Consider the following 24,161-nt stretch of genomic DNA (forward strand, 5'->3'; position numbering starts at 1 on the left):
TATTTGTACTTGCATGGAAATTCCCTCGAAGCACAGCTGTCTCTCGACAGAACCTGCAGGGAGCAACGCGGGGAGTGTGGCGCAGGGTGGAGATGACAGCAGAAGCAGCATCAGCAACGGAAGCCGGCCCGGGTGTGCGCTCTCAAACTGCCTGGGATTGCAGATACAGAGCAAAGGACTCAGAGCGTGCGGGATGGGCAGCAGCACTGCCTCTGATGGGTGAATGAACCTCCACAATCCTGGGACTCGGCGCCACAGGGGTGCACACTCCCGTGGTCACGGTACTCAGGTGCTCAGAACACGGAATACCTTGGGGGCACTCAGGGACTCTGGGAAATGGAGTCCAAGTCCAGGACAGTCCTAGAGAACAGACCTGCTGGCCTTCCCTGAGGGCTTGCAAGTCTCTGGCAGGTGGAAACACAATGGAAACCAGAGAGCTTTTTCTTCTGTTTACATTCCTTCTGCCCTTCCCCCACCTAGCCCCCCAAATTCTCAAGGATTGATTGGTGCTCTTCCTTTCTGGAGCCAAAATATTAAGTGACGCCCACTGCTGCTCATTAAATCCCAAATCCTGGCTCCTTCATAAACTCTGCCTTCTTCCACAAAAAGCTTACCTGCTGGTTTGTTCCTGGAAGGCTTCTCTGGGTCTTTGCCTATAACAACCAAATCATAAATGAGTACAAATATACTATAGTTTTTAGAGGGGGCACAGAGGGCATAGATTAGCATCCATATTTCAGAATAACATTTCATTGGTGTTTTATTGATGTTTTAGATCTTTTGACATGAATTTACACCGTCCTTTAATTCACCAAGTACAGAAACATAAACTGGGGAAGTGGTTAGAGAACTAACATTCCTGAGTGACTACATGCATTACATTGTCTCATTTCATCCTTAAATTAATGCTGGAGACAATAATATTATTTTACAAAGAGAAAACTGAAGTGGAAATGGAATATGGTTTAAAAATCTAGGAGAAAGACCAATAAAAATATAGCACTGGTTTAAGAAATCTCATTTGTCTTATGGTGGTTTCTTTCTTTTTTTTAAGATTTATTTTATTTATTTGAAAGACAGAGTTACAGAGAGAGGTAGAGACAGAGAGAGAGGTCTTCCATCTGCTGATTCACTCCCCAGATGGCTGCAATTGCCAGAGCTGCGTGGATCCAAAGCTAGGAGCTTCTTCTGGGTCTCCCATGTGGGTGCAGGGGCTCAAGAACTTGGGCTATCTTTTGCTTTCCCAGGCCATAGCAGGGCACTGGATTGGAAGGGGAGCAGCCAGGTCTCAGACCAGGGCCCATATGGGATGCCAGCGCTTCAGGCCAGGACATTAACCCGCTGCACCACAGCACCGCCCTGCTTCTATGCTTCTAAACCAATTCAGAAACTGCCATCTCCTGGTGGTTGTGTTTCTAGTGAGAATCGGACTCCCTGGGCTTCCCTATTATTCATCTGCAGCAATGCAGCTGTTCCCAAGCCTACCATCTATATCAGCCTGCAGTAGAAAAGAGTTTATATCATCATTAATTCATTGGTCCTGTTAATTCTGGGTTTTCATATGGTCTTGTAAAGATACCACTCACTAGCAAAGTTCTGTCAAAAGTCTTTGTTGTGCTCTTCAAGCCAAGCTACTGTGCTCCATTATCAGTCAGTGCATCATGGATGCTGGCCTTGAATACCATGATTGCTGTGCTCAGTTCTTATGGTCCCATGATAGCCAGGAGCATGGCATTCTCCCAGAAACCAACGTGACTGCCTGATTTTACATTCAGTTAGGGACCACAGAATTCCAAAGCAATACTGTTGGAGCCCTTTTCACTTATTCGTTGCACACATTCACTACCATTTTCTCTCTGTGCACATCCACTGTCTCCAGAGTAGTCAAGATACAGTGAGTTTATTTGAGAGTCATGATGCTGAGCCAGAGTTATGAACCATTACATGGACTTCATAGTGTTTATTTTGGCTATTCTGGGACACTTTTTTACTTATTTCCTCCTTGGTGTTTGGATAGCTGAGACTAGTGGACACATGAACTATGAATTAGTGAAATATTCCATGTTCAATCTTCTATTATATAATTGTATGGGATTTTTAATTTATTTTTACAATTTTGAGTGTTCTTATAGACAGTGATTATTTCTTCTAGTTTACAAATAATGGCACCATAGTGAGGACCATTTCACATGTAGCCATTAAAATTGTTTTGCTTGATCATTGACATAGGGGATAACTATAGTGTCTACCCTTGAGACTGTGCCCGGGATTTGTGGGAACTGTATACATTAATCTGAGGAAGACTTTTACTAACGATAAGCATTAATGTACCAAGAACACCTTGTCCTGTAAATAATAAAATCCTGTTTAGGATTTACATAGGAGTTTTATGCTGCCTTCATCTACCACAGTAAAGTGCTGAAATCCTATTGATTCTATCTTTTAAATATCACTGTAATGTGTCGCCTCTTCTCCATTCCCACCGCCCTGGTACCTTGGACCAGTTCCTAGTATATCTCAACTGAATTACCTTTAATAGATTTTTTTTAAGATTTATTTTTATTTATTTGAAAGACAGTTATATAGAGAGAGTTGTCTCCCATCTGCTGATTCATTCCTCAAATGGCTGCAATGGCTGGAGTTGAGCAGATCTTAAGTCAGGAACTGAGCTGGTCTGAAATCAGCAGCCAGGAGCTTCTTCTGGGTCTCCCACGTGGGTGCAGGGGCCCAAGAACTTGGACCATCTTCTACTGCTTTCCCAGGCCATAGCAGAGAGCTGGATCAGAAAAGGAGCAGCTGAGACTGGAATTGGCATCCAAATGGGATGTTGGCACTTCAGTCTGCTGTACCACAGTGCCAGCCCTCTTTAATAGATTTTTTTTAAATTATTATTTATTTGAAAGGCAGAGTTACAGAGAGGCAGAGAGAGGAGAGAGGAGAGATAAAGGGTGGAGAGAAATGGTGGGGGGTCCTCTCTTTTGCTGGTTCACTTCCCAGATGGCCACAATGGCTAGAGCTGTGCCATTCCAAAGCCCGGAAGGAGCTTCTTCCAGGTCTCTCACATGGATGCAGGGACCCAAGGACTTGGGCCACCCTCTACTGCTTTTCCAGGCTGTAGCAGAAAGTTGGATTGGAAGTGGAGCAGTGGGGACTCAAACCGGTGCCCATATAGGATGCTGGCACTTCAGGCCAGAGCTTCAACCAGCTGTGCCACAGTGCTGGCCTCTTTTAATAGACTTTTAAATTTAGTTCACCCCTACCTCTTATATTCCTACCATTGTTCCAAAACTTTTTTTGAGTTGGCCTACTTTCCCTGCCAAAGAAACTTTCCCCCAAAGAAACTTTTTATTTAAGGAATATAAACTTCATAAGTACAATTTTATAAATATAGTGATTCTCCCAAATATATCTGCTCTCCCACCTGCATTGATGCTCGGTATCTCTTTCTCAATTTCGAGGGAAATCAAGTGGCTGCTAGTTATTTCAACACTACTCAAAAGATGGCTAGATAAATGTTTGTTAAATAAGCGAATGAAATTCCTTACATAGCTAGGGTGACCATTCAACCTGCTTGGCCCTGCATGTTGCCTGTTAACCTGTTTCATTGCTGTGTAATTGTTTTTTATTTTTTAAATTAATTAATTAATTAAAATGTTATTTAAGTTATACAAGTTTCATGTATTTCATATATACAGATTGAGGAACATAGTGATATTTCCCCTCCTCCCTCCTGCCCATGCCAATTATTAAGATGACCCACTTTATGATCAAACTTGTCTCAGAACAGTAAAATATATATTCATCTAATTGTGTCAGTCATCAAATACATTTCTCTTTCCTTCGGTCCTTTACTAGATAGTGAACTCTTGGGGACCAGGGATTTACTTTGTTCACTTTTTTTTTTTTTTTTTTGACAGGCAGAGTGGACAGTGAGAGAGAGACAGAGAGAAAGGTCTTCCTTTGCTGTTGGTTCACCCTCCAATGGCCACCGCGGCCGGCGCACCGCGTTGATCCAATGGCAGTAGCCAGGTGCTTCTCCTGGTCTCCCATGGGGTGCAGGGCCCAAGGACTTGGGCCATCCTCCACTGCACTCCCGGGCCACAGCAGAGAGCTGGCCTGGAAGAGGGGCAACCAAGACAGAATCTGGCGCCCCGACTGGGACTAGAACCCAGGGTGTCGGCGGCACCGCAAGGCGGAGGATTAGCCTATTGAGCCACGGCGCCGGCCCACCTTTTATATCATTATTTATTCACTCAACTAAGAATCTAACTCTTTCAGGTGTTGAGGTTTTAATGTCAAATAAAGTAAACTTAGTTCTTACCCTCATGAAGTTCACAATTTGACAGAAAAGAGCAATGTCATCAATGAATGTTGCCTAACAAAGTAAATGCATAGTGTAAAGTGAATGGATAAAGATTTAAACATCCTTAATCAAGCAACTGTAATCCAAGGAACTGTAAGACACAGAAGTAGTCATATACACAGAATCCATTTGATCCAGTTAATCATTTATTTAGGGGCCTGTACTGAGGCATAGTAGGTAAAGCCACCATCTGCAATGCCAGTATCCTATATGGGCACTGGTTCTAGTCCTGGCTGCTTCATTTCTGATCCAATTCCCTGTTAATAGCCTGGGAAAAGCCATGGAAGATGGCCCAAGTACTTGGCTTTCTGCCACCCATGTGGGGGACTTGGATGAAGCTCCTGGCTCCTGGCTTCATCATGGCTCAGTGCTGGCCATTGTGGCCATCTGGGGAGTGAATCAATGGATTGAAGATCTCAATCTCTCTCTCACTCTCTCTCTCGATCTCTGTCACTGTAGCTCTGACTTTCAAATAAATAAATAATTTATTGAAAGTTTCTAAATAAAATTTAAAACACAAACAACACACATATACCTAAGAATTAATAATATTTAAATGTTACCTTAATATTAAACATATGAAAAATGATCATGGAATAATACCAAGAATGAGATTTTGAGTCTCGTTCTCTTTTTAGACAGTTTGTAACCCTACATAGTTCTCTGCAGTGTGGATTATTGTTATGGGTACTGTTCTTTCCAGATGAGAAATCTGAAGTGTTAGAACTTGGACCTCAAAAGATTAATTTTGGTTCCTTTTTTAAAAATATTTCATTTATTTTAGTGACAAAAGACTGATTTCCTTTTTTAAAAAAGATAGTTTCTTTTGAAAGGCAGTATTACAGAGACAGAGACACACCAAGAGGTCTTCCATCTGCTGGGCCATCCTCACCTACTTCACCAGGTGCATTAGCAGGGAGCTGGATAGGAATTGGAGCAGCTAGGACTAGAACTGGCACTCATATGGGATGTAGGCATTGCAGGCTCGGGCTTTACCCCTCTGAGCCAGAGCACTGGCCTCAAAATGATTGTTTTGTTAAATGAGGATTTTTATTTTGGTTGGCCTTTTTCCTAACCTTTTCAATGATATTTCCTAATAATAAAACCCTTTCCACCTCAGTTTTCTCTGTTTAAAGTAGTGATAATATTGTCTCCAGAATTAATCTGAGGGTTAAATGAAATGCAAGGCATTTAGTCCCTTAAACTGGTTCTTAGAAGATACACAGAAATATTAGTTCTCCATTCAATTCCCCTGTTAATCTTTCCATACTTGGTGAATTAAAGGATGAAGCAGAACAAACATCAATAAAACACGAATAAAATTTTTATTGTCAAATTCGTATGCTAAACTATGTCTTCTGCGCCGCCTCTAAAAATTATATTGTATTCACACTCATTTATTATTTGATTCTTATAGGCAAAAACCACAGAAGCCTTCCAGGAACAAAGGAGCATGTAAGATCTTATCTGTAAGAAGGCAGAGCTTATGAAGAAGCCAGGACTTGGGGATTAATTAGCAGCACTGAGTGTCACTCTTAAGAATTTGGGTTCTGGGGTCAGCGCTGTGGCACAGTGGGTTAACGCCCTGGCCTGCAGTGCCGGCATCCCATATGGGCGCTGGTTCGAGTCCCGGCTGCTTTATTTCCGATCCAGCTCTCTGCTTTGTCCTGGGAAAGCAGAAGATGGCCAAGTGCTTGGGCTCCTGCACCCGTGTGGGAGACCCAGAAGAAGCTCCTGGCTCCTGGTTTCGGATTGGAGCAGCTCCAGCCATTGTGGCCAATTGGGGAGTGAAACAGCAGATGGAAGACCTCTCTCTCTCTCTTTCTCTCTCTCTCTGTGGGTAACTCTGGCTTTCAAATAAATAAAATAAATCTTTTTTATAAAAAAGAATGTGGGCTCAAGAAAGGAAGAAGACTGCCAGCTGATGCTTGAGACTTTTTATTTTATTTCATTAATTTTATTTGAGGGATGTAAACAAGAGCAAAGACTCTGTGTTGCCACTTACCCTCAACCTGACCTAGACTTTCAAGCCCTCAGGGAGGGCCAGCAGATCTGCTCTCCAGGAATGCCATGACCTTGGACTCCATTTCCCAGAGTCCCTAGGTGCAGGAACGTGTTCCTAGCTGAGCGGGGCTGAGCGTGAGAGAATACGTGCGTGGGCGGGAACCCTCGGCTCAGAGTGAGTTCCCGGGCGGCTGGGTGCAGTGAGCCAAGCTGCAGCCTAGCGACACGTGTTCAGGCTGCCCACTCCTTGTCTCTTGCGCTGTTCCCTGCAGCCTCCTTGTGCGAGCGAGTTCCTGCCCGGTCTCAAGCTGCTTCCGCATTCGCTGCTGCTGCGGCGTCTGCCGCCCGGATCGCCGCGGGTTTTTTCCTGCCCCACACTCTCCACCTTGCTCCTTGCGTGTCCTGAGCAAGAGCTGCCGCGCTTCCCGGGAATTTCCAGGGCAGGTACGGAGCCGTGTGCGCATGGGACAGGGAAGGGTGCGCTTGCGGCTGTTGGCTCGGCTCACTTTCTGGGCGCACTTGCAGGCGATCCAGGTGGCGTCTCCGACCGCCGCCTCCCAACGCCCCGGCGGGCCCATGCACTACCTCGCTCCAGCTTTTCTTAATGGGTTTCGGGGGGGTGGGCACAGTGCAGGGACCAGGCGTGAGGACTGGAAAAGTTAGGACAGCGAAGGAAGGCAGCAGGGCTCTTGTTCTCCATGTTTTCCTCAGTTCCGTTCCCAACTTCGCAGGTGTCTAATGAGTGCCCTGTGCGGGACATCCCTGTGTATCCAGCGGTGGTTCCGGGGCGGGGTAGTGCTGAGCGGCTGTCAGCGGGGAGCCAGAGCCGGAGGCGGAAGGCGTGCAGATCTGCCTCTCTGCACCCACAACCCATACAGCAGGCTGGAGGGTTCCCGCGGACACACCGGACTCCTGGGGCCTGGCGTGCTCGGGGCTGTTTATTTTCCCAGCGGGAGCTGCAGGGAGAGTGTGCAGTGGCTTTGTGGATTGATTCCTTCTCTGGTTAATAGATTTTTGCGATCTGGAGTTTGAGGCTGTTTGTTAGTAAAATGGCGCAGTCTAATCTATGGCGCGATCTACACCCTGACACCATCCTAGCCTCTATACCCCCTCTCTGCGCGCCGCCATTGCTGGAAGCCCGGTAACCGCTTGGGCCCAACCACTGGTGTCAGCTCCATCCCCATCCTAATGGGATTCACGCTCCTACTTTCCTGCCGGCCCCCTGGCAAAGTTTTAAAGGACCTTTTCCGGAACACGTGTCTCTCTCTCTTTCTCTCCTGACCGCTGTCTCTGCCCCACTCTCTTACCCTCTCCTCCTTCTCTTTTTTTCTTAACCCCTTCCCTCCTGTCTGTCAGGTTTCCCCCAATAAGCCCTTTCCCTTACTCTGGTTTTTGGTGTGTTTTGTGGCGGCCTTACACTGTTTAAAAGTAGCTCAGGATTTATCTGGGTGCTTTTCCACTTCTGTCTTCAACCCTTGTTTCTTCTCCTTTTAGGAGTGATGTCAACTGCTGTACTTGCTACTGATCACTTTGCAAAATGAGAAGTGAACTGAGGTGAATGCAAGTCTACTGCTTGGGTCAATAACTGGAGCTATTTCCATGTGGATTTTCATGAAGTGCTCAGCTACACAACCATGCAGGCAGAAAAGCAACACGTTCTCCAAGCCAGATTCTTTGTAGTCACCGAAATGCTCCATCCAACTGATTATTTTATAGTCCATCTTGTTTGAATTAAGAAAGGCAATTAGTTTTCTTACTTTGGGTTCTGTGTTTAAGTCCATCACATTTTTCAGATTGGGAAATACAGTGTATAGATTTTCATAACGACTGTGGTCTGTAGAAGCTCCATAGAAGTTGTGAGTGTAAGGAGCCGTAAGAAAATGAAAAAGAAAACAGTGCCCTGCTACCTCCAAAGATGCCCACACAGTGTAGTGAACGAGATGTGGCCTTGAAAACTGTTGCTGACAATTTTCACTATATTGATGATTTCATATGAATAACCATGTTTGAGTGAATCACATGTTCTGTTAGCATGGTGCTGTCACTAGATTACTAATTTAGGAAACTCATTGAACATAATGAGGTCATCTAGGAAGTAAAAATAGAAAATGAATCTTAGGTAGTAGGGATCCAGTAAGTAGCAGCATTTCTCCTTTCAACCCCTGTATGTTATTTTTGCCCTTTTTTCCAGGATACTTCCTCTCATAGTGTTGTTGATAGAGAGGCAGTTATGTATTTTTTCTGTGAAGAGCTGTTTTAAACACTCTGTGAGCTGTAAGCTCACTTTCTGAGTAACCATGTTATGTGCCCATTTATCTGACTTGGAAACAGCCAAGAACAGGATTCTCAGACTTGTCAGGATGGGTGATTCTCCTCTATAGATAATTCCCTGCACTGCTATAAGTTATAAGCAAGTTATTTAAAATGGAGAAAAGAGAATTTCTAAAAAATATGAGATACATAACCTGGTAACTTAGCAATGATGTATTTAAGGAAAGGTCCCAGATGAGGTAGCAGTCTGATGGTGTCCATTCATCTTCCCTTTATTGAAAGTCATTGACGTCTTCTACAGGATGGGAGAAGGAAATCCTCTCTTTGAACTGCTTTAAGCCAGGGGAATTTATCTGCAGTGAATACTTCAGTGCATTTGTGGGGCTTTTAAAGAAGGAGGTAAGTTTTTTCCTCATATGACTCTCAATGTAAATTGTAATTTGAAGCAGGTGAGGATTTTTGCCAGCCCATCAGTGTATGTTTTGAAATGGAATCAGTGGCTGTTGAAATGTACAATCTAAATTTATAAAGGAAACAGAAGACTCAGAATTCTACCTCCAGTTGGTTTCAGGGGCATTTATTGGACATCAACTCTGGTCGAATAAGCAAAGCAAAAGAAGTAGAAATTGTGTTAATATTTTGCTGTAAGTCAGGGGTGGGAAACTTTCAGCCTGTGTGCCATGAACAGTCCATGAAATCGTTTGGTCTGGCCCTGCCAAGGCAACTGTAGGTGGAACTCAATATTCAATGACTCTATTTAATGATTCATTTATTTAAAAGATTCATTTTATTTATTTGAAAGGCAGAGTTACAGAGAAAGAGGGAGAGACACACAAAGAGATCTTCCACCCACTGGTTCCCTCCCCACATGGCTGCAATGTCCAGGGCTGGGCCAAATGGAAGCCAGGATCCAGGAGCTTCTTCGGGGTCTCCTATGTAGGTACAGGGAACCAAACACTTGGGCTATCTTTTGCTGTATTCTTAGGTGCATTAACAGGGAGCTGGATTGGAAGTGGAGCAGCCAGGACTTGAACTAGTATGCATATGGGATGCCTGCATCTCAGGCAGCAGATTTACCTGTTACGCCACAACACCAGCCCCAGCAAACTAATTTTTAAGTTGATAATTTTATATGGCCTATGAATGATATTATAAATATCCAGATAGACCTTGGCAGAACAAAGGTTCTCACTCTGCAAAATATTAATGGGAAACATGAGGCAGTTTAAGAATGAGTGAATTGGTAACTACAATTACCAAACTTCCAAGATAGATACTTCTAGAGAACACATCTGAAAGGCACCCATTATTTTATTTATTTATTTATTTATCTTTTTGACAGGCAGAGTTAGACAGTGAGAGAGAGAGACAGAGAGAAAGGTCTTCCTTCCGTTGGTTCGCTCCCCAAATGGCCGCTACAGCCAACGTGCTGCGCCGATCCGAAGCCAGGAGCCAGGTGCTTCCTCTTGGTCTCCCATGCTGGTGCAGGGCCCAAGCAGTTGGGCCATCCTCCACTGCCTTCCTGGGCCACTGCAGAGAGCTGGACTGGAAGAGGAGCAACTGGGACAGAACCAGCACCCCAGCCGGGACTAGAACCCAGGGTCCCTGTGCCACAGGCGGAGGATTAGCCAAGTGAGCCGTGGCGCAGATTAGCCAAGTAAGCCAAGGCGCCAGCCCCCATTATGTTTTTAAAATACTGTCAGAGGCCGGCGCCGCGGCTCACTAGGCTAATCCTCCGCCTAGCGGCGCCTGCACACCGGGTTCTAGTCCCGGTCGGGGCGCCGGATTCTGTCCCGGTTGCCCCTCTTCCAGGCCAGCCCTCTGCTGTGGCCAGGGAGTGCAGTGGAGGATGGCCCAGGTGCTTGGGCCCTGCACCCCATGGGAGACCAGGAAAAGCACCTGGCTCCTGGCTCCTGCCATCGGATCAGCGCGATGCGCCGGTTGCAGCGCGCCGGCCGCGGCGGCCAATGGAGGGTGAACCAATGGCAAAAGGAAGACCTTTCTCTCTGTCTCTCTCTCACTGTCCACTCTGTCAAAAAAAAAAAAATACTGTCAGAGATGCCAACTGTTTTGTTAAAAAGGCTTTATTCCTTAAATAGGAAATAATGAGAGAATGTGTATCAGAAATAATGTTGCTGTTGTTGGCTCACATAGAACCTGTTTCTGAAAACATGTGTCCTAGATGGCACAGGAAGATGAGTGTTTATGTCTATGTCAATGTGTATGAGGTATCCATGTGTATAGTTTGTACCAACTCATATATACAGATGTGAGAACATGTACAGATGCTCTTTTTCTAGATGTGCACAAGTGAGGATTTCTCAGTGTTTGGACTTTGTTAGGTGTGATGAAGAAAGAATGCATGTGAGGGGAACTTTCATAGCTGGAAACTGGTCTCTGAATATCAGGACCACCATGAATGATACCTTACGAAATTATTGACTTCCACCTGTTCTGCTGGGTGATTTGTCCTTACAAAACTTATTTTCTCAAAAAATAGTGTATTTGAATTTTTTTGTTGTTTTTGTTTGTTTTTTCTTTTCTTGGATTTGGTACATTTCACTGAGAATATATACAGACCCAAGTCAGTAATGTATAGATCGTGGAAAGTTGTCTGTGGATTTTCCTAAATGACAGTGGTCTGCTGCTGCTGCCCACTAGCTCCTAAAGCCTATGGTTGTTCTTAGCTGAGCATCTGTAAGCCAGAAACGTGGAGTCTAAACCACTTGGGGTTTCTGTTTTTCTCCCTCTGTCTTTGTTCTCCCCCTTTTTTTTTTTTTTTTTGTTTCTGCTGGTCTGCCAAGGAGTTGATTTCCCAGGAATACTCACTGCCTTAATCCACAATTCTGTTCAGCCTCGTTCCCTGGGAAGACTACTGTGACACTGGCCATTGACGAAGATGGACTTACACTGGGCACCTTCAAGATGGACAGTTTGTCCTACCTTCCAACCCTTTGGCTTTCATAGCCCAGATGGTTTTGGTATCCACGGTTCCCAGGGAACGAGGCGATGGACAGTTTGTCCTACCTTCCAACCCTTTGGCTTTCATAGCCCAGATGGTTTTGGTATCCACAGTTGAAGTCAGCTGTGATGCTCCCATCCTTTGTCAGCAGCCATGAGCCGTTGTTGTATCTGTCTTGGTAGATGGAGATGTGCATATTCTATTCACCAGTGGTTCCTACACCTTTGCTCCTTTGTACTATCAGCAAGGTGAGGTGCCAGGTACTTTTAGCACTTGTCATTTCCTACTTTATTACTGTACTTCTGCCCTCAGTTTGCTCCCCCAAATGTATACTGGCCTGCAGTCAGGATGCTGAGTCACAGTATAGGGGACTTCTATCTTTTCTTCCATTGAGGATCAGAATATCCATCTGCCAGCCTAGCTGCTTAAGATCTGCCATGATGGGGCTGGTGCTATAGCATAGCAGGTTAAGCCAGCCCTGTGCTGGCATTCCTTGTGGGTGCCAGTTCAAGTCCTTGCTTCTCCACTTCCCATGCAGCTCTCTGCTGGTGTATCTGGGAAAGCAGCGGAGGATGGCCCAGGTCTTAGGCTGCTGTACCACAGGAAGCTAGCTCCTGGCTCCTGGCTTCAGGTTGGCCCAGCTGCGGCCATTGCTGTCATTTGCAGAGTGAACCAGCAGATGGAAGATCTGTCTCTGTTTCTGTCTCTCTCTCTCTCTAACTGTGCCTTTCAAATACATAACTAAATCTTTAAAAACAAACTGCAATGACAGATTCTCCCATTTGTACTTCACAGATGCAGATGGCAAGGGATATGATTTGTGGTCACAGCTGCCATTTAGCTCCCTCTATTCACTTAACGTTGATGACACTGGGAAGATGATTCTTGCTGTTTTTTGGCCTGATTTTTAATGGGAAATCTTCATCTGGCTTAGAGGATTGGAATGTCAAATGTAAGAACCTTAGTTTGAGTGTTCTCTTTCTTCAAGTAAGCTTTGCCTAGCTGTCAGTTTGTCTCCCTCTGTTCCTCCCTCCCTCCCTCCCTTCCTTTCTTTTTTCTTTTAAAGATTTTGTTTATTTGAGAGGTGGAGTTACAGAGAGAGGGAGGAGACAGAGAGAAAGGTCCACTGGTTTAGTCCCCAAATGGCTGCAACTGCCAGAGTTGAGCTGATCCAAAGCCAGGAGCTTCTTACAGGTCTCCCACATGGATGCAGGGACCCAAGCACTTGGGCCATCTCCTGCTTTCCCAGGCCATGAGCAGGGAGCTTGGTTGGAAGAAGAGCAGTGGGACTTGAACCAGCGCCCATGTGGGATGCTGGCACCACAGGTGGAGGCTTAGCCTAATATGCCACAGCACTGGCCCCTGGCAGTCATTTTCAACATGTGAGTGTCATTGTGCATGTTCCTCGTCATGGGAAGGGCTAACTCCTTCCCTCCCAATAGCTATAGAATATTGACATTCACTTGTCTCTCATCAGTGAGCTTTGCTAGTTTTTCCAGGAAGTATTTTTCTAAAGATGGCCAAAGGCAAATTGGCTTCAGTGCTTTCTCCAAGGACATAGTTGGTTTATTCTCTGAGGACTCTGGTGTTAGAGGGGTATAGAGATGTCCTGGAGTGAATGCTACTGCATTAACAAGTATAGGTTCCTAGGGAATTTGGTAGGAGAGAAGGGATAAAGAAACTCACCCATCCCTCATTTCTTTTCTTCCTTTATTATTTTCTCTTACCTTTATATTATTTTCTAACTTTAGTCATTGGTTCACACTCAGAAGACTATATGATTCTGTTGTCCCAATTCTCAGCTGTTGTCCACATCAGGTTGTTTTTCAGAGAAGGACAAAAGTATCAGCGCATTTCAAGTAGCTGTGTTTTTCTTGTGACCACAAGGCTACAAAGCTGACTTCTCTTCAGACCTCACTTATTTGGTGGATGCTTATGTTGGGGCTCACTTGGAGGACTAGACGCAGCTGTTCTATGTTTCATGTTCACAACTATTATTAATTCCTGCGTATGAAATGGCCTTTTTAATGTTTTCTAACTCCATGGTTTGGTTCTGGGGACACCCACCTGTAATGGGAATGACACCTTTACTTGGCACTAGCAGTCTGGGAATGCTGATCCCTGAAATCTGCTTATTTTAATCAGAAAATAGTTCTTTTTGGAAATGATTGGGCTGTGGGTGACAGGGCACTTTTCTTCAACCCTGTTGAAAACTTATGGACTGAGGGTGTTTTTCCTTTTTTATAACCACCAGCATGAATACCCCTCTTTTTCTTCTCTTTATGATAAGGAGAAGAGTAATAGAGATGTTGTAGCTGCCTTCCTTCTCACTTGCTCAGTCAGTCTCCTGGAATTAGGCACTGTGTTAACTTTGTGCAGTAAAGGGCATCTGCCTAAACCCAATGTTACTTTTCAGTAAAACCCAACAAACCTTTTCAATAAGTCCTCGTAAAATCAGCTTACCTTGTGAGTCTCCCATCTTTGGTCTGAAATATGTTGTGAATGGGCCTTTTACGTCAGTGTCCATTAGCTCGAGACCTTCCCACTTAAGGCAGAAGGCTGCAGAGGGACAGCACAAATGCTACCATTGTCTGTCACTTTTGCTATGTCTCCTTTTTCACCCTTTTCATATGTATGTATGTATGTATATATATGTGTGTATATATAGGTAGATATAGATAGATATATATATATTTGAAAGGCAGAGTTACAGAAAGAGAGGGAAATGGTGAGAATGGTGAGAGGGGGAAGAGGGGAGATATTCCAACCATTGATTCACTCCCCAAATGGCTGCAATGAATAGGACTGAGCCAAGCCTAAACCAGGACACTGGAAGTCTAACTAGGTCTTCCATGTGGGTGTAGGGGCCCAAGTACTTGGGCCATCTTCCACTGTTTAGTAGGAAGCTGGATAAGATGTGGAGCAGCTGTGATTCGAACTGGCACTCATAAGGAATGCCAGCACCTTAGGTGGCAATAGCTTAACCCACTGCCACAGTGCCTGCTCTACCCTTTTTCTTTCTGATGAGTTGTATTTGTTCTGATCTTACTTCTTGGAGATAATGGTTGAACAGGTCTTGACATTCTGTTGGACTGTTCTGTTTTGTTTTGGTCATCATTTTTTGAGTGATGTAATAAGTAATCAAGCTGTACTATAGAAGTAGCCCAAGTCCTTGGGCCCCTGCACCCACGTGGGAGACCTGGAAGAAGCTCCTGGCTCCTGGCTTCGGATCGGTGCAGCCCGATTGTTGCAGCCAATTGGGTAGTGAACCATCAGATGGAAGACCTCTCTCTCTCTCTGCCTCTCCTTTCTCTGTGTAACTCTGACTTTCAAATAAATAAATAAATAAATCTTTAAAAAAAAGGGGGGGGGGCGTAGCTGTGATCTGGCAGGTGGTTAAAGCTGCCATGCATTAGGGTGGGACTGATTTTGCCTTTTTATTTCTCCAAATACAAGTGGAAAATGAAATCCTTTCAAAACTACAAAGTAACAACTAGAGATGAAGATTCTTTTCTTCTCATCTAACAAATCCAGCTTGTTTGTGTATTTCCATCTTTTTTTTTTAAGATTTAATTTATTTGAAAGACAGAGTTACAGAGAGAGGTAGAAACAGAGAGAGAGGTCTTCCATCCACTGGTTCACTCCCCAGATGGCTGCAATGGCCGGAGCTGCACTGACTCAAAGCTGGGAGCCAGCAGCTTCTTCCAGGTCTCCCACATGGGTGCAGGGGTCCAAGGACTTGGGCCATCTTCCACTGCCTTCCCAAGACATAGCAGAGAGCTGGATTGGAAGAGGAGCAGCCAGGACTAGAACTGGTACCCATATGGGATGCCAGCACTTCAGGCCAGGGCTTTAGCCTGCTGTGCCACAGCAGCCAGCCCCTGTATTTCCATTTTTTAACCCAAACGTGTCAGACTGCATTCTCTTCAGAGTGTCATGGCATATCTGCTATTTACATGGTTTGCATTATGTGGTGGCATCATCCCCCATGGAGATGGATCACTCACACAGGAATACAGCTGGCTGGAGAGAAATTCAGTGAGTCTGTCTACCAAAGTAAAATGGAATTCTGACCTGGAAATTCATGAAAATCTTAACAGAAGGGTGGGAAAAATTCTTTGTTTCAAGTTGCATGCTCTGTAAATTGGCATCCTTTCTTCTTTTGTTCCATGTATTCCTTTCTTATAGAGCTGTCTGTTCTCCTAGTGCATACACAGGGAGCCTGTGGCCGAGGGTGTTTGTGCATGGCCACAGTATCTGGAGTTGCCTTTGTAGGAAATAAGTCCACCACAGACCACTTTACTCATCAAAGGATGTACTCTGACAGATGAAGTCAGGGATAAGCGAGGCTTAGTTCACAGCCTTGCAAAGAAGGGGGACTGTTGACTAGACACATTCGTGATAGAAGAAATGATGCGTATATACCCTAGTGCACTGGTCCCTCCCCTCCTTTCCTCATTGGCTGAGTACTCAGAAATTCAGTCTCATGCTCAAGCTGACTTACCTCAAACGGTAGAGTTAGAAACATACCAGGGGATTCCAATTCAATCCCATCAAGGTGGCATGTACCAATGCCATCTCACTAGTCCCAGTGATCAATTTCTGTTCACAATTGATCATAATGATAGGACTAAGAACCAAAGGGATCACATAAACAAGACTAGTGTCTGCAAATACTAGCTGATAGAATAAAAAAGGGAGAGAATGATCTAACATGGGAAGTGAGATACACAGCAGACCCATAGAATGGCAGATGTCCTAAACAGCACTCTGGCCTCAGAATCAGCCCTTAAGGCATGCAGATCCGGCTGAAAAGCCCATGAGAGTATTTCAGGCATGGAAAGCCAAGACACTCTGGGGAAAAAAAAAAAAAAAACCTAAATGAAAGATCTCCACGAGTGAGATCCCAGTGGAAAGAACAGGTCATCAAAGAAGGAGGTACCTTTCTCTGAAGGGAGGAGAGAACTTCCACTTTGACCATGGCCTTGTCTAAATATGATCAGAGTCAGTGAACTCAGGGGGCTTCCATAGCCTTGGCAGCTCATGACAAGAGCCTAGGGTGATTACTGATGCCATAAACAAGAGTGTCAATTTGTTAAGTCAACAACAGGAGTCACTGTGCACTTACTCCTCATGTAGGATCTCTATCCTTAGTGTGCTGTACATTGAGATTTAATGCTGTAACTAGTACTCAAACAGTATTTTTCACTTTATGTTTCTGTGTGGGAGCAAACTGTTGAAATCTTTACTTAATGTATGCTAAACTGATCTTCTGTATATAAAGAGAATCGAAAATGAATCTTGATGTGAATGGAAGGGGAGAGGGAGTGGGAAAGGGGAGGTTTGCGGGTGGGAGGGACGTTATGGTGGGGAAGCCATTGTAATCCATAAGCTGTACTTTGGAAATTTATATTCATTAAATTAAAGTTTAAAAAAAAAAAAAAAGAAATTCAGTCTCCCCAGTGCCACCTAAAGAAGGCAAACCCCAGCTTTTCTACCTGTCTCCCTAAGTGTTTTTGTTTCTCAGAAATGGGCTGTTTGCTCTGCCAAGTCAGCGCTATTCCATTTTAACACACCAATTTCTGCCTCACTATAACTTCCTGTTCATATATGAGCTCTGCATTTGTAGCCAAATCTGCCAGTTAACTGTTAGTAATTTTCCAGTCAGAGCTAAGCACTTTATTCTTGTTTTAACAGAGAAGGGAAAGGCTAAAGCAGTATTAAAAATTATTTGTTTAAAAATGCTGGTTTAAAACAACTAGTTCAAAAACAGCCTGCTAACATGTATGAAATAAAGACCAACCTAGGCTCAACAGATGGAGAGGCAGCTAAAACTAATCTTGAGATGTCCAGGATTCTGGTGGGCTCTTCTTAATAATGATTCCCCATCACTTTTCTAAGCACTTTTTCTTTGAAAACGAACCATACATTTTTACTTCTTGTGCCTCTTACTCATTTCTGATTTTTTTTTAATTAATTTTTTTTTTTTGACAGGCAGAGTTAGACAGTGAGAGAGAGAGACAGAGAGAAAGGTCTTCCTTCCGTTGGTTCACCGCCCAAATGGCTGTTACGGCCGGCGCACTGCGCCAATCCGAAGCCAGGAGCCAGGTGCTTCCTCCTGGTCTCCCGTGCAGGTGCAGGGCCCAAGCACTTGGGCCATCCTCCACTGCCTTCCCAGGCCACAGCAAAGAACTGGACAGGAAGAGGAGCAACTGGGACAGAACCAGCACCCCAACCGGGACTAGAACCCGGAGTGCTTGTGCTGCGAGTGGAGGATTAGCCTAGTGTGGCGATGGCCCCATTTCTGTTTTAATTTCTTAACCATGTCAATAACTTTTACAAGAAGGACTTGGATAAAACTGTTTAGTCTTTGCTGTAACCATTGTTGTAGAAGGACCATCTGTGGTTAGGCTAAATATATATGAGCCCCTCAAGACTGAACACAATATCCTGTATGTGTTATCTGAATTCTGTGAGATGATGGATTGATAGAAGATGGAGTTACTCTGGTTACTTTTTTATTTATTTATTTTTATTTTTATTGTTTTGACAGGCAGAGTGGACAGCGAGAGAGAGAGAGAGAGAGAAAGGTCTTCCTTTACCATTGGTTCACCCTCCAATGGCCGCTGCGGTCGGCGCACCGCGCTGACCCAAAGCTGGAAGCCAGGTGCGTCTCCTGGTCTCCCATGCAGGTGCAGGGCCCAAGCACTTGGGCCATCCTCCACTGCACTCCCGAGCCACAGCAGAGAGCTGGACTGGGGCAACTGGGACAGAATCTGGTGCCCTGACCGGGACTAGAACCCGGTGTGCCGGCGCCGCAAGGCGGAGGATTAGCCTATTGAGCCGCGGCGCCGGCCTCTGGTTACTTTTTACGATCTGAAAGAGAATCAGTAAATATCTTCCCACACCTTTGTGTCCAGTCTCTAAGCAGAAGCAAAGGTGTAAAGTAAGGAGGAGACTGTCACTCTGTGGGCACCCTGTGTTTGTGGTCCTTGCTTCTCTTCTTTCCCAAGGTGCTGGAGCAGCCTTCACAAAGTTGTACTGGAAAGCATTTGTGCTTTGGATTTTGAATGTTTGGAAAGTGAGAGAAATATTTTTTCTATAGGAAAAGATTGAAAAGGTATTAGACAAAGTAGACAGCTGCTTTCTTGGCTCCTATAATATGACAAAATGTGTCAGAATATTTACGGCCTGTTTTATGTAAACATATATTTAAGGGACATTAGAAGGTCTGATTTTTCCCATTAGGTGCCATTTAGGTCTTCTCTACAGAACTACTTTCAAATAAGTGCTATTTTTCACATAATCAAGTGATAAGCCTGCTTTAAAAGGGAAAGACAGCTTCAGGGGCAGAGGAGAGAGTAATCTGGGGATGGGGCTTTAGGGGAGAAGAAGGATGGGGAGGCATAAACCTGGAGACCAATAAGCTGGATTTATTTGTGATTCAATTATCATTTTTCTGTAGAAATATAGCTATTAGGGTAAAGTATCCTCTTTCCTAGTAGATGACTCTAGTTGACTTACCTGTCCATTCATCTGCCATCACAGGTGATTCCCAAGGCAGGTGTTGAGCTCTATGGAAAAAAGAAGCCTCTAGAGGTGACATTTTCCTCCTGGAACATGGGAGAAGTGTTTTATGAAAAGCTGTTCATGGAAGATGTATAATTCCCTAGAAAGGCTCCTTGTCCAGGGAAAGGATGCTAATATTTCTGGAGTAATTACGAATAGTCCTTGAGTGTCTTACATATGAAGTGCCCACAGATATGTTCTCCAGGGCCTTGAAAATAAACATTTCCTCAGTAAGGAAACTTTATAACAAAAGAGAAAGTAGGCATTATCTGTTGCCTTGAGCTAGAATCCATGCATTTACTGCTCCTTAGCAATCTGGCTCCTGTCATGTGCATCTCCTGATGATCTGCTTTGGGCCACCCTGCTGTCCAGATTCCTGCCTGAGTGAGTTTCTGGCCAGTCGGCCAGTTTATCCATCTGCCTGAATTGGAGTTGGCTCACTCCAGGGTTGAGGGGCCGAGAACTGCCCATGACTATCCCTGCCTTCTGGCTCACCCAAGGAGGAACCCTGGGCACGGATCCTAAGTGATTTTGTTTGGTCTTCTTTGGTCTTCTTTCCTGGTCTTCCCTGTGGTCAGGGATATTCTCTACTTGGCTCACAGCAGTTTCTGGATTTCTGCTTTGCTGTCATCTGTGATACATTTGAAAGTTGTTTCTCAGGTCCTCTCCTAGAAGCCCTGAGTAGGGGGTGGTACTTTATACTGTGAGATGTGTCTTTTTTTTTTTTTTTTTTAAGATTGATTTACTTATTTGAAAGGCAAAGATACATAAAGGCAAAGGCAGAGAGACAGAACCATCCCCTGGTTCACTCCACAAATGGCTGCAAAGGCTGGAGTTGTGCTGATCTGAAGCCAGGAGCCAAGAGTTTTTTCCAGGTCTCCCATGAGGGGGGTGCAGGAGCCCAAAGACTTGGGCCATCTTCTACTATTTTCCTAGGCCATAGCAGAGAGCTGGATTGGAAGAGGAATAGCTGAGACTGCAACCAGTGCCCATATGTGATGCCGGCACTGCAGGTGGCTGCTTTACCCGCTAAGCCACAGCACCAGCCCCGAGATGTATCTTTATAAAGGCAAGTGCCTTAGAGGATCTTCTGTTCTAAGAACCAGATGAACCCATCCAGGTCATGGATCGATGGATGAACAGGGCCTGACTGACATCAGGCTGGTAATGCTGGGGAGTCAATGAATAATTTCCATGGACCCTGGGCCCAAAATGGGGGTAGGGACACTAGCCTTGGCTTTTAGGGGGATTGCTGTTACTGGGGATTATAGGGCAGTATGGAGGTTAGCAGGCTGCACCTCTGGATTGCACCTGGAGCAGATGGTCACTGTGATGGGTCAGCAATCACCATATGACATGGGGCATCACTCTGCCCTCAGCAGACCTATCCCTACTCTTGTTCAACTACTCATGCATCTTGCTGAGCCTCTTTTCTCCTCCCAGTCTGTCGGTGGCACAGACGCCTGTGATGTGTATGGTAGATTCTGGGTGTTCACTCTCAACAATCATGCAGATTCCTTTTCATGCTGCTATTTATGTCTTGTCAGGATGAGGAAATGTTTGTTCAGTTGATATAGGGCTGGGATGGACAGGATGAGCCTCTAGCTTGGCTTGACTCGACTGTGTGCTGCTGGCAGGAGGCTAGGCTTGCTCTGCCTAGGGGAATTTTGCCTGCTTAGCAATTGTGGAAAAGTGATCCCTGCTGTTGCTTGATCACAGTTGTCTGCTATCCTTGCTGTTCTGTATGAGGGTGGCTGGAAGTTGACCATTTCAAGAAGGGATCCCAGGGGCCCCAGGACCAGCTAGCATAGGCAAAGTTAAAGAGGGCTACCTTGTCTTCACCTGCCACCCCCCCTCACCCCCAGCTTCCACCCTGATGAGGCTTGCAAGTGCTTTCAGAGATGTTGGTGACCTTGCCGTCTCTCTGAGGGGCATGGAGCTTGGAAGAGAGTTCTCTGTGTGGAACCAGGGATGGTTGGGTCCCTGCCCCTTGTGTCCTGCATCCCTGTGCCCCAGGTCATCCTAAGGACTCAGCCTTGGGTTAGTTTCCTGTCTGTCCTTTGAGTGGAGGGTGGGGAATGGAGTGAGGGGCAGGAGATTGATTGGTGTAGAGGGCAGACAACAGGACCATGGGGTGATGGGGGATGGTGGGGTATGCAGGTGTTTCTGGGAGAAGGACGAGTGTGCGGGGGCATGGGGAGGGCCTTTGAGGTGCTGAGGGCTTAAGAAGCATGAGGGCATGTGCCCAGGGGCGTAGATTTGCAGACTTATGCATCAGGACTCAGCTTTTTCCTGGGTACCTGGGCACTTGCACAATTGTCCTTTCAGTCCAGAACTTTGCCCATCACCTTTTCAAGGCTGTGAAGCACTCTGGGAGCATTTCCAAAGCCCAGGCTTTGTGTCAGCCAACAGTGGTGTCCAGCCATGGCCTCCACAATCAGGCACACAGTGGACACTGCAGCATTCATTAGGGCCCTGGTGGTTTCTGGAACTCTTCCCCTGGGAAGCTTTCCAGATTCCTTCTGGTCAACCCAAGTTCATTGCTTGAAGGCCTTTCTTTGAAACAAAACACATATACTGTATTCAAATAACAAAAGGTGCATCACACCTCTCCCTTTGTGGGAGTGTGGAAAGGGAGTTAGGAAGATTTATTTATTTATTTATTTATTTTTTGACAGGCAGAGTGGACAGTGAGAGAGAGAGACAGAGAGAAAGGTCTTCCTTTTGCCGTTGGTTCACCCTCCAATGGCCGCCGTGGCCAGCGCGCTGCGGCCGGCGCACCGCGCTGATCCGATGGCAGGAGCCAGGAGCCAGGTGCTTTTCCTGGTCTCCCATGGGGTGCAGGGCCCAAGCACTTGGGCCATCCTCCACTGCACTCCCTGGCCACAGCAGAGAGCTGGCCTGGAAGAGGGGCAACCGGGACAGAATCCAGCGTCCCAACCGGGACTAGAACCTGGTGTGCCAGCACCGCAAGGCGGAGGATTAGAGTTAGGAAGATTTAAAAACCCTTTTCTATGCTTCTCCTGCCTTCATTATTATCCATCCACAAGGATGAGCCCTGGGTTTCTTTTGACCTCTTTGTCCTTTCATTGTATTTATATGCAAGAAACTGAGTTTCTGAGTCAGGAGGGAACTTGACTAGGGTGAGACATCTGCGTAATACCTGGGTTGGAGAACTCCCAATCTCAAGATGTTTTCTTTTTTTTTTAATAATTTTTTTTTTTATTTGACAGGTAGAGTTATAGACAGTGAGAGAGAGAGAAACAGAGAGAAAGGTCTTCCTTTCGTTGGTTCACTCCCCAAGTGGCCGCTACGGCTGGCACTGCGCCGATCTGAAGCCAGGAGCCAAGTGCTTCTTCCTGGTCTCCCATGCGGGTGCAGAGGCCCAAGCACCTGGGCCATCCTCCACTGCCTTCCCGGACCACAGCAGAGAGCTGGACTGGAAGAGGAGCAACCAGGACTAGAACCTGGTGCCACAGGTGGAGGATTTAACTAAGTGAGCCTCAGTGCCGGCCCCAAGATGTTTTCTTATTCCAGAAATTTCTATCATATTGATTGAAATTAAAGAGCTACTAGAAATTGTGAGTTGGAAATTGGGGCAATTTATAGTTAGATTCTCTATAACAATGTTTGAGTACTGTTCCCATTTGAAATCTTAGAGTTTCTGGTGTATGCTTAGACTGTAAGTTACAAGACACTGTTACCCTCTTGCCTAGATAAGACACATCTGCAACCCTTGCCCATGTGGTCATCTACTCTCATGTGAGGTTTAGGATAGGGACTTGAAGGGACCTTGTAGGTCAGGGGAAAAATACAGATTAGGGCTGAGGTAAGGACTTCTGGGCAGAGATTAACAGGGGAAAGAGAGGGAGGATGAGTAGGTAAAGGCCTCTTACTTAGAAGGATGGTGGGGGATGCCTCTTAAGTAGTGTCTGTGTGCATTCTTTTGGGGATTTTGAAAGAGGGCTGTCCATTACCTAGAGCACACAAATAAACCAGGTGTTTTTCTCTTCATAGAAAGGGAACCCCAAGGGCCTGGGAATATCAGAGAAGGGTTCTGGTTATCAGTGAGACAGGTAGGGAGTAGGAAGGTGGGAGTGGGAAACACTGAACCTCTCTCTAGACCTGGATTTGAGTCTTTTATTTAAATAGACTCATTTAAATGTGACTCATATTTGAAAAGTTTTCTGTTCATATGTATATAGCAGAAATACACATTGAAACACATGAAAAGTCACATGATAGCTCAACTCCTGTCAGCTCTTTTTGTGGTACCCTTTAAATTTAAGGGATGAGGTTCAGCTGACTACTGGGACAGAACCCCGCTATTGGTCATGAAACACCAAGTTCTGCTGTCCGGTACCCAGCACTTCTCATATAATATCAAAAAGGACATGGGAAACAGGAAGAGCAACATTGAAAATGGTATTTAGGGCCAAATGCCATGATCACAATGAAGAAGGAATTCTTCTGGCAGGTTGGAGTTAGAAGTAGGTAAACAGCATGGACAGCAGCCCAGGCGTGGAGGAAGAACCAACAGGCTGTAGTTAGGGCTTAGGCTTCAGCTTCCTTCCCGAACAGGAAAAAAAAAAAAAAAAAAAAGAAAAGAAAGAAAGAAAAGAAAGGAAAGAAAGAAAGGAAGAAAGGAAGGAAAGGAAGGAAGGAAGGAAAGAAAGAAAGAAAAAGAAAGAAAAAGAAAGAAAGAAAGAAAGAAAGAAAGAAAGAAAGAAAGAAAGAAAGAAAGAAAGAAAGAAAGAAAGAAAGAAGAAAGAAAGAAATAGGACAACCTCAGACTAACAAATCTCTGGATGCATTGCTTCCAAACAGACCCAATCTGCTGTGGCTTCATTTAGACTGAGCAAAAATCAAGGTTAACTTATACATGAAAGAACCCAGGTAGGTGGACTTAACTCTTTCCTAACAGTATTGATTGCAAATGCTGCCTCCTCCTTCTGATTTCTCAGCGTGGTGCTGATAGCTTTTATTGCGATT

General features: G+C 45.2%; 1 protein-coding gene and 1 long non-coding RNA gene across 28 annotated transcripts in view; one reads left to right on the plus strand and one right to left on the minus strand.

The window, feature by feature from the left end:
• Positions 1–6,484: 6,484 nt before the first annotated feature.
• Positions 6,485–24,161, plus strand: part of LOC103345893 (zinc finger protein 809) — a 55,844-nt gene continuing 38,167 nt past the window's right edge. For 2 of the 27 annotated variants that reach the window (XR_016222340.1, XM_089315107.1), the window contains exons 1-5: positions 6,487–6,811; positions 7,862–7,921; positions 8,940–9,037; positions 18,154–18,267; positions 23,997–24,065. Coding sequence is in view for 3 of the 27 variants with exons in the window: in XM_089315106.1 (XP_089171232.1) it covers positions 12,544–12,552 (9 nt within the window). In the remaining 24 variants the exon portion in view is untranslated. Of the gene's footprint in view, positions 6,812–7,861; positions 7,922–8,920; positions 9,038–9,440; positions 9,575–12,395; positions 12,553–18,153; positions 18,268–23,458; positions 23,948–23,996; positions 24,066–24,161 lie in introns of those variants that run through there. The other 25 variants (XR_016222339.1, XR_016222342.1, XM_089315110.1 and 22 more) reach the window with 21 other exon arrangements.
• Positions 9,758–12,397, minus strand: LOC149121675 (uncharacterized). The gene is made up of 2 exons (XR_016222349.1): positions 11,666–12,397; positions 9,758–11,581 (listed from the first exon to the last, which is right to left on the minus strand). It is a non-coding gene; the product is annotated as an uncharacterized LOC149121675 (long non-coding RNA).

Source organism: Oryctolagus cuniculus, chromosome 16, assembly GCF_051225735.1.
Source record: "Oryctolagus cuniculus isolate XC-2025 breed Fujian yellow rabbit chromosome 16, ASM5122573v1, whole genome shotgun sequence".
Lineage (NCBI taxonomy): Eukaryota > Metazoa > Chordata > Mammalia > Lagomorpha > Leporidae > Oryctolagus > Oryctolagus cuniculus.